We start from the raw sequence: 16,809 nt of genomic DNA on the forward strand, positions 1-16,809 counted from the left end.
CTTCCTTGACTTCTGTAGACTCTTGTTGCTCTTTCCAGTTAATAACCTAATTTACTTTCAGAGACACGTTTTTGTGTCTGTCTCTTTCTCTCCTTTCAATTCCCTCTTTGAGCTGTGTAATCTGAGAGTAACCACTACCCTTTGCTACACTTACATTAGCTTGTATGAAATAAATTTCTTTTTCCTCCTTTATTTTATCCCCTCATTTGCAACTCAAATTTTAAAACAAAAGAAAAGCTGAATCCATAGTGAAATGAGTTATTGTGTAGGTTTTGAAAATATTAATGCCCCCATATTTTAGTATTTCACTCTTCAGTTGTCGGTTCCACATTTTTTCTCTACTTTATTTCTTACTTGTTTCTTCCCTAGCCCCCATACCCATCCTGTTTTCCTTCTCTAACTTTGTTACTGAAATAAAGTTCAATAAATTCAGCAGGGGAACAGACTGCTTAACCAGTAGCTAATGGATCATGTGAATTCCTTAACAGATGCATCATATTCTATTCTTAAAGAGTAAACATGGAAATAAATAAAACTACTCAAACACAAGAAAGGCTAATTCCCCCAGATCTAATGACAGCCATGCTCTACTTTAATTCTCTTTGAGCTCCTACACCTTATGATACGTTCTGGACACAAAATTTTGAACATCTTTTGTTGCTGTCCTCACTATGTAAATTATCATTTAGATTGTTTCCTGTTCTTTGTTTCTTGTTGCTTACCACCATTTCTTTATTTCTGTTATCTTCTTTCTCTACCTTCTGTAATGTGAAAATATGGCCACATAAATTATTGATAAACATTTCAGATATATTGTCCACCTAGTGAAAAATCTTTTGTTAACATTAAAGTGTTTGCTTCTGCTCTAACTTTATATTTTAACTGTATTTGGTTACCTAAATGTCCTTGAACATTGCAAATTCGCATAAATATTGTTTCTTTTTTTAACTAAATATTTACAATTTTTCTCCAGTTTGCATGCTGGTGGTTATTATGCTTTTATATTTAACATGATAAATGCCAAGTTATGCATTTTAGGTGAATTAATATATGTTGATAATTAAAAAGAATCCTGACATTGCTATCTATTAAAAGTTTAGTAAAATATTTTCATTCTTTCTACTTTCTAATTCTTTTAAGTTGATTATAACTCTATTTAATCCCCAGTTAGCTTTTGTAAGGAACTACAAATACAAGAATTTGCTATTATTTTATTTTAATAAAAATTTAATTGCCAATTCTATAAAGAAAGGTAAATATGCATGACTTCATGTAAATATGTAAGCCTTTGGCAAAGGAAAGTGTCAATTGTTTTAATTACACTCAAAATACATCTTGCTTTAAGTTGATGTCCCTTCGGTGAAAAGTTCCTTAAAAAATTACTATGGTAAATCTCTGAATCTGTGAAAATTGTAACACTGAATACAGTGTTATTTTCAACTTAATTCCAGATTTTCTAGTTCTTCTACCAAGAGTTTTATGAAATACGATGATAATGAGCTGCAGACAATCCTTATTGCTCCATCATTAATCACTCCACATTTCTATCACATTCCTAAGTATTGGTGGGTTCCATTGTTTTCTGCTTACAGTGCATCAACTTACATTTCTTTATTTTGTTTCAGAAATGTCTGCATATGATGACCTGAACAGATGGGCAGCAAACAAGCTTGATGCTGTTGTTGTGGGAATAGAGTAAGAGAACTATAATATGTTTTTTTTATTTGAATCAGAAGCAATCTTATTTTACATATCAATCCCAGCTCCCTCTCCCTCCCATCCTCCCCTGCCCCCACCAACCCCCTCGTCCCATCCCCCATCCACTCCCCAGGGAGGGTGAGGCCTTCCATGGGGGGATCCCCAGTTCAGGAATGGAATTCAGAAGCCCATTCCCCATGGAGGGATGCTCTCTTAGCCTAGACACTAGGGAGAGGGCCTAAGCCCTGTCCCTAATGACTTGACAGACTGATGAGCCCTCATGGAGGACGATAATATTTCTTATCACAGCCATCATCTTCACTACATAAGCGTGGCTTTCTCAAGACTTGACACACATCTAGGTTTCACACGTGGTTTATTTTATCTGCAAGTAGAGTATTCTCATTACACACTTGGGAGGTTGGGTTTTATTTGACCTGGTTATAAAACAGTGTAAGGTTAGTGTTGTTCTTGGTTCCAGAATTTTTTAGGTATAAATGCTGGGAAATTTTGAATACTTTAAGACATTATCTAAATAACGTCTTGTTATCTCATGACTTTTACCAACATTTCCAATAAACAAGCAAACAGAATGATCAAGTGCTTGTTACTTTATGAACTATTGTGTCCTCTGAACCACTGAGACTCCCATCAAGGGGATAGATAGATGGCTGCACATTTTGCCAATTCCATGGTACATAGTGTAGAAATAGACTTACAGAACCGTAGGCCTCTGACAAAATCATCATAAGGAATTTCATAGATGAGAGTATATTGGGGGCAGGTAGGACATACTGGAGAGATTAGTTCTGTCCCGTTCATAATTGCCTTAGTTTTGAGAAATATCTAAATATAATAGTAAGGATGGTGTGCCTTTCCTGCAATAATTTCAACCAAATTTAGCACATTATAATTTTAAATAAGCTTTTTAAATGGTGTGATACATTGTGCAATGTTTAAGAATTCCACACAATTTTAGGTACTTGCTGCTCTTTACCTTGAAGAGTAATGATATTGATATGTCATTTGCTCATATTATGCCAAACTTTAAATATTGCAAGGACCATGTGATGGAGTTGTTTGATATAAGCATGTGCATAATTCACTAATTCTAATAGATATTGAGGTGATATAATTTTAAAATGTGATACCCAATTGAGGTGGGCTCTAAAGATAAAACATACACACACAGACACACATACACGCACACACGCACACGCATACACACACAGCAAAAATGAACAGATAAAATAGTACTTAGTCTTATGAAACAATTCAAAAATTTGAGTAAGACCCACTGGCACACTTAAAATGTTCATATTTCATAATGACTAGGTTGTTTTAAATTCTGATGTTCAATTTGTAATATGAAATCCTACAATTTTGTAAAATGTCGGCCTACAGACATTTATAATTGAAGTCACTTGTCAGTATTTTATTCTCATGCTGTCTGCATTTAAAATGTCTCGATAATCATAGCAGTGATTCTTTTGAGTCACCGTGCACACTAAGGGCCACTGAAGCTCACAGGTTTCCCGGGGAGAACTCACCTGTCTCACTGGTTTCCACCTGCCTCACTGGTTTCCTAGGGGAGAACTCACCTGTCTCACTGGTTTCCCCCTAGAACCAACACCTGAAACCCTCAACTGGAATTTACTCCTCACTTTTTCGGCAGAAGATACCAGTGATCTTGGGGTCAATTGGCGAGACTTAGGATTCAGTGTGTCTGTTGGTGAGAGGGAAAAACTGTCGAGCTGCATGATTTTAACAAGGGTTTGTGTTTTCTTTACCTCTAAAGCCACAGACTGGCTCCTCAGTACCAATTCCCAGCTGCCCTGGAAGACTGCGTTTTTGTGATCAAGTTCTTTCTCCGGGATGAAGTCCTTGCAGAATTTGGAGTGGATCCCACTCGCGTCGGCATTATGGGAGAGAGTTCTGGGGGCGCCTTGACAGCAATAGTGAGCCAACTGGTACGTTGTACGTGCAACGTACGTTTTAACCCTAACACAAAAGAAGTCGTGTTTAGGTGCATTTTGCATCACTTTTAAACGATTGTCTTAGAAATTTAGAATCCGATCATCTGTTTCGCATGCTAATACTCTAGATGTGGCTTTCACAGTCTAGTGCTAAGGAAGGATTATAAAACCCTACTTATGTCTTTGGGGGGAAGGGGTCTGGGCATTGAACCTAGGGATATGTGCTTGCCAGGTAAGTATTCTATCAGAGGACGGTGAGACCTTCCCTTTTAAACTTATTGTTTCAAAACAGACTTCTGATGAGTTTCCCTGAACTGATCTGTGCGGGACTTGAACTTGTGAGCCTCCAGGCCCCAGCGATTCAAGAACACGGTGTTAGAAAAACGCAACATCGACACTGGCTTACCCTGCCAATGTTAGGGTTCATTACAACTTGTTACAATGAGGGACTCTGGGTTCATAACTTACTGATTTTTCTATAGATAGACTATCAGAATTGTCAGTATTTCGCATCACTGTCATGTATGAGTGCTTACCTTTTTCCCGTGAGACTAAATATCTGACAGGAAGCAATTTAAGGAAAGAGAGGATATAAGGGCTCCTGGTTTGAGATACTCAGCTCATCACGGCAGTGGCGCCATGGCAGTGGGAGTTGCTTTTGGCTGTGGAAATGGGAGTGCAAGGCTGGTTGCTCTTATCCCTCAAGTCCAGAATTTCTCTCAAGTCCAGAATTCACAAAGGAGTGCTTAGATGGGGGAACCGCCTTCTGTATACGTGTTTCTATTATTAGTTGACGAATAAAACACCGTTTGGCCAGTAAGAAGATAGGTGGGCCTAGGAGACAAGGAGAACTCTGGGAAAAGTAGGCAGAGAGAGAGACCACAGGAGACACCATGTAGAGACCGGGAGGACAGGATGGGCCAGGCATTCTCTACCAAGATAAGGCCATGTAGAAATACTTAGATTCGTAGTTATGGGTTAATAATTAAGACAGAGTTAGTCCATAAGAAACCTAGCCATCAACCAGCAGCTTAATAATTACTATCGTGTCCTGGTGTGTTCATTTGGGGCTGAAGTGACCGGGTCTGATGAGACAAGAAACTTCAACTACAATGCTTTGTGGTACTTAACTTCATTTCTGACTAACACTCTTTTGTTCCCCTGAAAGCTTCAACTTGTAAGATGGTACCTCCACATTCAGGGTGAATTTCTACCCCTTAGTTAAATTCCTCTGAAACACTCCCATAGATTTTCCAACAGCTGTGCTTCAATCCTTTATGTGATTCTAAATCTAGGCAAGTTGATATTAACTAGCAACCACAGCAATGTGATAAACACGTAGGTTGTGATAAACACGTAGATTGTCATAGGTAACATTGGGCAACATATCACACGTGTATTGAAGAATTCCTACTGAAATAAAATCAAGTCACCTCATATTAATACCCTTGCTGAGGCAAGCTAAATAAGCCTTGTCCAATAGGCAATATTTTGAAAAGCAGTCTCAGCCCAACACATTACTCATATTCCCCCAAACGCTTTTATAGAACAAAATGAATATTTTGCCTCATTTCTATTACATATATTGGCTTCCTCTTATAAAGTAGATGTAGTCTCAATGTTTGTATTTATTGAACACCTCTATTTTAATTGAAATTTACTTCAAAAAATAATATTTGCTTCCATTTTCAATACTAGTTAATTCATTTTAAGACATCTATTCCTCTGATTATTCAAATATTATGAAATGCCATCCCATATAAGCCCTAAGATACTCATTTTTTTTCTTGAATCACTTTAATGGTCTGTTTGGTGAGGCAATCAGTGCATGAACAGGCTCTCAGAATAACAGAACATTTTAAAAGGAACTTCTAAAGCAGTCCATGGTTTTTCTAATAGAAAAAACAATACATGCATGGACTATAATACAAAAGATGTGTGTTCTCCTGTCTTAAAGAAATATGATGGCCTGATGCGATATTGCAGAAGGTAAAGACACCCGCTGCCAAGCTGAAAGGTCTGAGTTCAGCTTCCAGGACACACACGGTGAGAATAAAACTAACCAAATCCCAAAAGTTGTCATTTTCAGGCAGTTGTGGTACACTGCATTATTCTCTGATATACCATCGGGGGGAACAAAGAACTGACACTATCCTACACTGTGTGGTTCAAAACTAACAAATAATTAGAGATTTAAAAAAATGTGTCACTTCAGTAGGGGGCAGTGCTATGATGTCTCCATATGAATCCCGAAGTTCACAAGGTTCCCCCACATCATTTAGAAAGATGACAGGATGATAAAGATGTATGAATAAATAGGCATGTTTCTGATGGCTCAGAACATGTCAGGAGTAAAGAAATTTAAAAAAAGAAAACTAAAGTGATAAATCAAGTCAGATCACCTTCTCCTTAATTGAGTAAGCTTTTAGGCATAAATGTATACAGCGTTTAACACAAGGTGGGAAATGGTCATTGAAATCGAGGTAAATTTGCTCTGTGAGTTTAGGAAACAATTCTCTTGGGTGGGTGTCAATGTGCAAACACAAGTGTGCAAGATTATATGGAAATTAATATATACTCAAATACGTGGAATATTTGCAACTAGGCTTTTGTCTGGCTAGTATAGAATCATTAATTTGGCACATTTTAACCTTTCAGTTAATTTTTGAAGATTAAATTTGGCTAATGACTTGAAATAACACAGGTAGGAGCGATGTAAGCTAGATAAGCAAGCACCACATGGAGGGTTTGGGAATCCTAGGGTTGAAATGTCTGTGACAAAATGAATTACCATTAGCGGAAAAGCTGATTTACTGTGTAAAGGCGCTGGCTACCAACCCTAACAATCCGAATCCTGCCATAGAGTTCTACGTGCCAGAGGGAGAGGATAATTCCTGCAAGATGTCTTCTGACTTACCCATGCACAATGGTACATTTGCCCCCAGCCCTCCACTGTCTCTTCAAGGATCCCCTTGTGTCCACCCTATCTTGGTTCTGGCCACCCGTACTCAGGCCTTCAAACTCGTATCAACAAATGCTTTACTGACAGAACTCCCTCATTTCTCTTTCATTTTGTTTTCTATTTCAATACAAAATTAAGACAAGACTACATTATCACCTCGGTGTTCTTCAAATGTAGCATGGGCGCTAACTTACTCGGGAGCAGCACTCCTGCTACCCAAGAGTTATGACAACTCTGCCTCCGTTTTCAAACTGTGCTCATGGCAGATTTGTTTATTCTCTGCGTGTAGCATGGGCGCTAACTTACTCGGGAGCAGCACAAGAAAGAGTTATCACAACTCTGTCTCAGTTTTCAAACTGTGCTCATGCAGATTTGTTTTTTCTCTGCTCTCTGAGAGGTGGCATTTTATCTAGAAAATTCTCATTCTGAAGCCACTGGGAATGAACAAGGACCCTAGGAAGAATCTCTTAGGGAATTTTTTTTTATTTCTTCATTTCTTCTTGAACGGTAGGCCCGCTTTTCTACTGTCCTCCTAGTAAGATGGTTAGCTGTGTGATGAACTAATGAGATTTCTTTCATTTCCTTCGCTTTCATGAGGTCATGGTCTTGGGAACACTCCGCACACCTTGGGATACCCAAAGCACCGCGGTAGACGCAGCCACTGGGGCACAGCTGCTGTAGAGGATGGTGCTGTTTACGTACTCATGCTCACAGGTGAAGCCTAGGCTCACTGCCGCAGAGTGCAAGAAGAAAAGAATGAGCCACACACTCGGTCTCCTCTTATTTCTGATAAGCAATAGAGCCTGCACACGTTCAACATCCCACATCCTTTCCTGCTCTTCGGGGTTTGATAAATAATTGCTATATCTTCTAGCACTTCTATCATGACGCCCTACTCAGATAAATATTACGTGTTTCCTTTAGCATGCCAAGTTCCATCAGATTTTATATGCAGGTTTGGGCATTTTTAGGCCATTATATTGGTAGTTTGGGCTCATTATATTACTTAGGTCAAAAATTATTTCAAGGACACTAGACATAATACTACGTTTTTATTCCTAAAACACTTAGTAGACTGAGATGGATGAACAGTATAGTCCAGAACAACCTAAAATGTGCAACATGACTTTATTACAAACAACAAAAGATACATATCTTTATTGGGTGGTAGGGGAGCAGGGGATAGTGGGGTGCAAGATAGGATTTCTCTGTGTACCCCTGGCTGTCCTGGAACTTTGTAGATCAGACTGGCCTCAAACTCAGAAAACTGCCCCTGCCTCCCAAGTGTTGGATGAAAGGCATGTGCCACCACCACCTGGCTAAAAGCTAAATTTCTTAAAGGAAACACAAAAAAATCATCATCTTTATTCTATAATCTTTACTAGTATGCTTCTGACATCCCTGATCATCTTTCTTTATTCTACAATCTTTACTAGGATGCTTCTGACATCCCTAATTTTCTTTGTTTATTCTACAGTCTTTATTAGGATGCTCTTGACACCCTAAATCTTCTTCCTGCTTGGTTGTCATATGTGAATAAATGTGTGAGCAGCAGAATACACATTGTGTCTGCACAGATGCAAGTGCAACAACACACTCTTGTGTCTCTAAATTAATGGATAACTTTTACGGGGAAAAATCACCAATAACATATCAGCCTAATAAATTTATTTTACCCCAGGGTACTAAAGTGAAGCTGCCAATCCTTTCATTCGAAAGTTATTCACTCATTAATATCCATTGTGTTTCTAGCTACAGAATGATCCAGAATTCAAAGACAGAATTAAGGCACAAGTCTTGATATACCCTGGCCTACAGTCAATAGACACTTATCTGCCGTCTCATCGAGAGTATGAACATGGTCCAATTCTGTCCAGGGAGATGACAATTAAGTTGGCATCCCTATATGTGTCTGAAGACACAGCACTGTTCCAGGCCATACTGAAAAATGAGCACATGCCTGAAGGATCAGGACACTTGTTCAAGCTTGTCAACTGGAGTGACTTCCTTCCTGAGAAGTATAAAAAGAATCATGTTTACACGGAGCCCATCCTTGGAAAACTGAGCGCTTCTTATCCAGCACTTGTGGATAGCAGGCTGTCCCCTTTGATAGTCAGTGACGCCCAGTTACAGAATTTGCCACTGACCTACATCCTCACTTGTGAACATGATTTAATAAGAGACGATGGCCTCATTTATGTCACACGGCTTAGGAACGCTGGGGTTCAAGTTTCTCATGACCATGTAGAGGGAGGAATCCATGGAGCCCTGTCATTTACCAGAGCTCCAGTGTCTTTACATCTAGGATTAAGAATAAGAGATAAGTATATTAGCTGGTTAGAGGAAAATCTATAAATCAATAGTACATGTAGCTAGGCAGTCAGTAAAGTAACCTGAAAGTTATGTTTTGAACTGTTGTATGACGAATGAGAACAAAATGATCCGGCTTTGGATAAAGCTGCATTTCAATTTGAATAAAGATCGCTGTGTGTGTTTGAGAAAATGGTCTCATCTCCTCAACAACAAAAACATTACTAAAATGAGGATACACACTTCTCTATTCCCATTAATTATTATTTGTCAGGAAATGCATACTCTGAGTGTTCAAAAATGGTAAGGTAATGCAAAAAAATGTGATAAGATTCAAGGTTGTGATGTGAATGAAATCATGAGGACTGGGTGGGTTGGCACATTACTCCCCAGCATTCTAGAGGCAATATGTCAGGCAGATCTCTATAAGTTCAAGGCCAGGCTGGTCTGTGTAGCTAACTCTAGTCAACCCATTGCTATACAGTAGCATGCTGTCTCGAAAAAAAAATCTTTCCAAAGAGTAAATAAAAGAAACCACAAATGAATTTTTTCGTATTCATTGATAGACAGTGTCTCTTGACACATGATGGTACCCAGCCAACTGAGGCGTGCAGGTAGAGTTATTTATAATTGAATTTCTGTAGTGAATCATTGTGCACACAGAGGCTGCAGATCCGGGGATTTGTCTGAGTTAGTGATGCCCAGACCGGTTTGCTTCCCTGTGATGAGGGTCCCCTGCTCCTATCAGCACAAATCAACTCATCAGCATCCGCATTTCTGCTGGGGAGCATTGGAACCCACGTGCAATTTCCCGATGTCCTGGTGGTTCTGCTGCTTGTGTACGGTTGTTTGACCCATCCGTGCTTTTCCTTAATGCCGAATAAACTTGTGAAATGAAAGTTAAGTGTGCCTCGTGGATTTAGCTGGCAACCTGACCCTCATCTCCAGACATGTTTTCACTAGTGCTTTCCTGCAGCTTGAACCTTTTTGTTCATCTCGACTGTGAGCTGCTCACTGATCTGTCAGACTTCATCACACGAGCGCCTTCCCTGACATCCAGACACTAAGCCTTTACAAGAACATCAGGAAAGGTTGATGAAAAGATTTCTTTGCTGTTGTTTGTGATGCTGTACAACATCTTCAGTAACACCACTCCACTTGTTTCATTCATAAAAGAGAAAGAATATGGGTCATTTTGTGTCAAATCAGACTAGATAAAAATTGCTTATCTTCATTAACTATTAATCACAAATTGAGGGAGGGTTAGAAGGTCATGGATAGACATGGGAAGTGAATGTGAGTTCCCTCCAGTGACACTTTGTCGTTTGAGAAGAATATTTGGAGGAAAAAAATTGGGAGAGGGATTGAAAGTTTAAACATAACCAAAAGTTGAAAGGGGAGGACCCAGAGACCCCATAAAGCTCCCAACACAAGCCGGATCAGCAGATTCACAACTTAAGATCATTCCCATATCAAAGAGCGCTTTTTAAAATAAAGCTGTTGCCTGGTTTTCTCTGTGGCTTGATCTTATGTCTTTCCTGAATGTTCCATTCATGTTGTTGAGTAGAGATTGTTTTTTCAGGTTCTGACTGAGTCTAAAGTACTGTTTAAAGAAAAGGAAAAAAGATTGTCTGGTTGTCTACGAGTTTGCTGAGCTCATTCCAAGGAAACAAGTGCAAACTCCCTATTTTATTAGTGAACTTGCTCATCACACTTCTGTAGCTTTGACAAAACTAGAACCTATAAATAGAAAACTAGAAGATTGGTGTGATGGCTACTCTCCGTGGTCAGCGTGGCTACGTCAGGAATGAACTTCGATACAGAAATGAGGGCACACCTGAGAGGGACTTTTCTGCTTGGTTTGCAGTGGGTAAATCCGTTTCTATTCCGGACCTCTCAGGTGGGATGACACACTCCTTTCATCGGGGTCTTGAGGCAGACACACTTTTACTCTGGGCCACACCTTCTGCAGGAAGCCTGTACAGGGACATGGAAGAAGGAAGCTTTTGCCCTCTGCCTGCTTGCCCTTGGCTTGCTAGCAAAACTGTCTCTTCACTGGCACTGGAGTCTACTTCTTTTGGATTCCAGCATATGCTGAGGTCCAGCTGAAACATCCACCCTTGTGAGAGGGAGCAACTATTAGAGTCTTAGACTTTCTGTTCACAGCTAGCCATTGCTGAACTACTAGACTGCAGCTTGCAAATCTTTCCAAGAAATCCCCTTTGGGCGCTCTGTCCTGGCTGCCTTTTCTTGTTTCTATTCATAGCTCTTTTCTTCTATTTTCTAGAATTCCCCTGATGCAGCTCTCACCTCTCCTCACTCCTCCCTCTCCAGACCTCTCTCACATTTAAGCTCTGCCTTCCTCACCTACCTCCCCCATTCCCTGCCAGCTTTGGTTTTCACAGCTGCAAGTCAGGGATGCTCTGTCAGCCTGGACTCTTGGGGGAGGGTGTAGGCCCTGCCCTGAATGAAATGACAGACGATGGACACCCCCCATGGAGGGCCTCACCCTCCCTGGGGAAAGGAGTGGGGGGTTGGGAGAGGAATGGGGGGATGGTGGGAGAGTGTGGGAAGAGAGGAGGGAGAGGCAGAGGGACCTGGGATTGACATGTAAAACAAGCTTGTTTCTAATTTAAATTTTAAAAAAAGGATTAAGATTTCTCTTAACTATCAATTCCCAGTGGAGTATTTGTCACCCATGAAATCTCTATGGCAAAAAAGAGAAAGGTGTAGAGAGAGATATGACCACCCCTTAGTCCAATCCCTGAGAAATATGTATTAGGGTTCTCCTGGGAGACAGGAAATGGGGAGAAGTCTTAATGGATCAATAAGTCAATTAACTTTAAGTAATTCCTTTGTACATTGAAGGAGGCTAGTGAATCTATAATCTTTAGAACAGTGGATGGCGGGACCCAGAGAAAAGTTGGTGGCCATCTTTGAAAAATGTGACAACGCAAACTTCCCCTAATCAAGTAATTACTGGAAACCTTCAGCAAAAAAAAAAAAAAAAATTGAAGATGAGAATTTTAAAATATATTGACACATATTTTATATCTGCTGATAAGAGTGGAAGAGTAGGTCTAAATGTCACATACTCTCACAAAGTAGAAATTAAGCAATTGAGAAAATAGTGAGACCCTAAGGAATGAAGAAAGTAGGTATTGCTTGTGACTGTATAGGAAACAGGTAAGCACTTATGCACCCCCCCAGTAGAAATAATCTAAACCAGCGAGAATAAAAAGATTTTAAAAATGTGATTAAAGACATAAATACAAAGACAACAGGAAGAAAAAAACTGAACCCTTTTAGGTAAAATACTAAATATGCTAAATGTGTGTCTTACCGAGAAGCACGCAGCAAATGTAAAATAGTCATAAAGTAGCGTAACTGAAACATACTAGCCATTTCAATATGTGGAGCACTCCCTGACCAGCAGGAAAGACTACCACCAGACAAGGATTCTTCCCAAATCACGCTTTATTGGAGCCTCTTGGTTGAAGGGAGAGCAGGAAGCAAGGGACCCCGAACAAAGACTGCAGCTGCTTATATAGGAGCTGAGGCAGCGTGCAACTGTCCTATTGGTCGAGCACCCCTGGCAGCCACCTCAGGCTCCCTGATTGGCCCAGCAAGCTGAAGACACTGAGCATGCTCGAGCTGGTGACTCTGGTTATGACCCTATATGGAGTTGTTTACTCCAGCCCTGCAGGGGCCCAGTGCCATCTTGGAATGGCGGCCATAACTCATGGCTCCCTGCATCAATATATATGAATAGTGCTACTCTCTTATTTAAAAAAAAAAGAATTTCCAACTTGACTTACAATAAGATCAGGGTCTATGGGGGTAGATCTGACTATGAGCAAGCCAGACCATAGTGCTTCAAACTGACCAAAAAAGTAAAAGAATTAAAATTCTGCATCCAGGAAGAGGGAGCGGTTATGGTCTACTCTGTTTTCCCAGCAAATATAAATGAAACTAACAAGTGATAGACGCTGAATACACCAACCAAGAGACTCAAACCGTAAAGCACATCACCGTGGTCTGCTGCTCCGGGTCTGTGTCCTTGTAATCTCACCAAGAGTTTGAGCATGAAATAACCAGTAGCTACCAAAACCATGGGGCACAGCCAAAACGAAGACAAAAATCCTCGTTTCTCTAGGAAGTCCAGTGGGGGAGAGTGGACCTCTGCTCTCCCGGGCCTTCGTTTCTGTGAAGAAAGTGGAACAACCCTTTGAAGAACCCAGACCCAAGCACGGTGTTGGAACACAGAGCAAACACATGGAAATCAGCATTGCCTATCAATTCATTGAATTACAAAGTTACATTTCGATTTTGCAATGCCAGACTTAGAAATTCAAGAAATATTTGTTTTTTTAAAGGACTGTTACCAAATTACTGGGATACCAAAGGAAACTGGAAAAAAGAATTGTGGAGGCAAACAACAACGATGTTTTCCTTGTACCACAGCAATCCTTTGGATCCTGGGAAATTGGTAAGCTTGAACTGGGCAGGTATTATGTATGAAAGAGTCATTATTAAAGGAGTAGCAGTAGGTTTGAGCTTGTGGGGTCAGGATGTGTTTGAAACCATTTAGCCCATGATTTTGGCACCCTCTGTTGGAATCTGGAAACAGTCGGATAAAATATTTGCTGTGTCTCTGACCAGACCAGAATGGTTTACATTAGAGTTAGCATCCCCACCCACCCCCTCCCCCCACCCCAAAGATGCCAGGCCCTTTGCTTTTTACTGTTATTGTTGTTTTCTCTTTCTCCTCTCTGGTGATCTTGGCCTCTCCTATTTTGAAGTGTAGCCACTGCCCAGGAGTCCACCTGGCCTTGAGTTCTGACAGCTTTGACAGGTGTCATCAAGGCTTTATCGTTATGTTTCAAGACAAAGAAGGATAATATATATATATATATATTATATATATCACTGGTATGGCTACAGCCCACATCCCTGTAACAATACCTGCTACTCTACTTACTTCTACAAAGGAGGGGAGCTGTTTGCATATGTTGCCGATTAAGCAGAGGACACTGGAAAGCTTTCAGGGACCAAATCTACATTTGAGGGTAAGTATGTGAAGGTACAAGTCCCAGACTCATTGGTAGGAAGACAGAAGTAGGCTGAGGTACCAAAGAGGAAAATGCCCTGTTCTGATAGGTAGGTGATTTGACGAAAGAAGAAATGGGGTAACCCTGGGAAGAAGGAGGAAAACAGACATGTGGGTTGTGGCTGGTCGTCGATGTTGTCATGTGGAGTTTAGAAAGAATGCCATCTCACCCCAGAAGTGGCATGGGAGTGGATAACCAAGAAGCAATGAAAGAAGGTTAGCGTGCCTCAATCACAGGAGAGGGGCTATGTGTCCGGGGGCTTGAAAATAAAGCTTCAACCCCCACAGTAGATGAAAGATGGGACTGTTTGTTCTGAATGTTCAACTGAGGTCAGTGCATAGCCTCCAAGTGTAAAATAATGAAATTGGCTTACTATCATATATGGTGTTACCCTAGCAGTGGGACAACCTGAACTGTTACTCAGAATCCAGGCTCAGGAGGTCATGAATGGGCAACCCTGTTTCACAGTTAGGTGTTAGCAGGTGGCCTCTGCTAGGGAACTCGAGAAAAACTCCTTCAGTGCTCCCTCATGGAACATGTTCTCAGAGGAGTTCCTGGGTTAGGAGATAGGCTGCAGCTGAAGCAATGTCCTGTTGGTGGTCTCTTGTGAGTGGAAAGATTATCTCTGGCTGTCCTGGATGGCAACTGTGGTTAGTTGTTCTTCAGGGATAACTTGTCTACTCTCATATCTCGCTCTATCACTGTTAAAGACTTTGAAGACTTATAATTAAATTTTTGGTAGGGTGAACTTCACCACCCTGTTTGAGGAGCTTTTTTCTTGGTGTCTCAGGAAGGCTGGGGGAAAAATAAGTGGTAAGTATAGGCTCCTACCTCGGAGTTAGGATTTAGGTTAGCATATTTAAGGACTTAATATATTACATTTACAGATCACAAAGCCTTTTGCTAGGTTTTCATTAGTCTGTCAGGTTATTTCTTGGATCTTGCCATAATGTGCTACTTCGAGAAAAGCCTTCTTCGTTTTTTTCCTTAGGTGGGTTATGAAATACAACATTCCTGTCATACTGGGGATTCAGACCTACAATTTCATTTAGAATCAATAGAGGGCACTGACGTATTCTTGGTGGATATTGGTGTGACCCTTGGGTATGAAAAGGATCTACAAAAGCCACTTCTGAAGCCCAAATATGGCTGTACTTTGTTTTGTTGTTATTTTGTTTCTTTATTTGCTGTTGCACAAGAGGAGACAACCTAGATGCTCTAGAAAGTCACATTGTAGCATGTTAGAATTCCATAGTGTTTGACAAGGCTCTGCACACGAGGAGCCCAGACAATTGGAATTTGGGGAGGTCAGGAAGGAATAAAGGGATACATTAATGGACACCCTCCTTGGCTTGGATGACTTCATGCAAGTGTAGCTGGGAAGCAGGGAATTTTGAAGAAATCTGGAAGCACTGGATGCTTAGGTGACTGCATGGAAAGGGGAAGGTAGAAGTCAGAGAGATGGCCTGCAAGAGTGTTAGAAGCAAGAAGCGAGGTCAAGAGAGGACTTGACTCTTTGTGGCAGCTTTAGGAGGGGCAGGGAAGCTACAGCAGGAGCAGGGCAAAGAGGCTGGAAAACGTGGCTCTGGGGACTAGGGCAAGGAGCCAGTTAGGGACACGTGGAGGCAATTTTCAGGAAGTTGTGGCTGTGTCTGAAGAGGCATATGAAGGGAAGGAATGATCTACAGGATCAAACTATGAGTAGAAGACACAGGTTTTTCAGGTTCATGGGCTGTTTCCTGACTGTCAATATAGACTGGAAACACCTAGGAGAAAATGAAGGGCAGGGGGTACAGAAACGGACCACAAGGCAAGATTCTGATCAAGTTGACAACCTTTATTTATCCCAAAGGGATTTATATGGGGAAGAGAGGAGGGGGAAGGAATGGGGGTGTTAACTGTAGCTGCTGCCAATGGGCCTGGCAGAGCAAAGGTCAGGGGGATGGGTAGGTCAACCTGTGTCCTCTGGTAGCCTAACTGCAGGTTCTGACTTTATCTTTCACAATCTGCCCTCTATTGTTCAAGCCTACACCCTAGTGACTTGGTAATTTGCACTAGGCGATAAACTGCAAGTCTGTTTACTCGGAACTTGCTTTCTGTCTTAAGAAGCAGTATTTTTATATATATTAGACATAGATCTGGGGAGTGCCAGCCTACAATCCTATGGCCAGAGAGTCTGGGAAACAGAAACTTCATTTAGTGGCTGATCGAAGAAGAGGCAGACTCCCTTGGTTAAGTACTGAGCTGAACTCAAGAAAGCCAGTAACAAAGAGGGAGGACTGATGATCAAAGGGATTAAGACTGGGCTGGTTTAACCCCCAGAAACAGCTGACCAGACAAAGGTTAACTCTTGAATCCCAGGCTGATGCCTGGGAATCCAGCATGGGACTGATCAAGACCCCCTGAATGTGGGTGTCAGTGAGGAGGCCTAGGGAATCTATTGAGCCTTGGGCAGCAGATCAGTACCCATCCCAAGTATACACACGGACTTTGGACTCCCATAGAACAATGTGAGGTGCACTCTCACCCTGAACTCTTGGGGAAAGGTCTAGGCCCTGCCCTATATGAAATGACAGACTATGGACACCCCCATGGAGGGCCTCACCCTCCCTGGGGGAATGAGGGGATAACGGGGGGGGTTGGGGGAGGGCACTGGAGGAGGGGAGAGAAAGGGAGAGGGACCTGGAACTGACTTGTGAAGCAACCTTGTTTCTTATCTAAATTTAAACTGGAAAATAAAATAAAAAAATTA

The 16,809-nt window shown here is 41.2% G+C and overlaps 1 protein-coding gene across 1 annotated transcript in view; it reads left to right on the top strand.

Annotated features, from left to right (window-relative positions):
* The window catches only part of LOC101837800 (arylacetamide deacetylase-like 2), a 31,529-nt gene extending 22,384 nt beyond the window's left edge, over nucleotides 1–9,145 (top strand). The window contains exons 3-5 of the mRNA XM_005077916.2: nucleotides 1,626–1,695; nucleotides 3,497–3,668; nucleotides 8,389–9,145. Coding sequence (XP_005077973.1) covers nucleotides 1,626–1,695; nucleotides 3,497–3,668; nucleotides 8,389–8,991 — 845 coding nt within the window. The 3' untranslated portion in view covers nucleotides 8,992–9,145. The remainder of the gene's footprint in view (nucleotides 1–1,625; nucleotides 1,696–3,496; nucleotides 3,669–8,388) is intronic.
* Nucleotides 9,146–16,809: the final 7,664 nt, after the last annotated feature.

The sequence above is a fragment of the Mesocricetus auratus genome, unplaced genomic scaffold (assembly GCF_017639785.1).
Source record: "Mesocricetus auratus isolate SY011 unplaced genomic scaffold, BCM_Maur_2.0 Super-Scaffold_100011, whole genome shotgun sequence".
Taxonomy (NCBI): domain Eukaryota; kingdom Metazoa; phylum Chordata; class Mammalia; order Rodentia; family Cricetidae; genus Mesocricetus; species Mesocricetus auratus.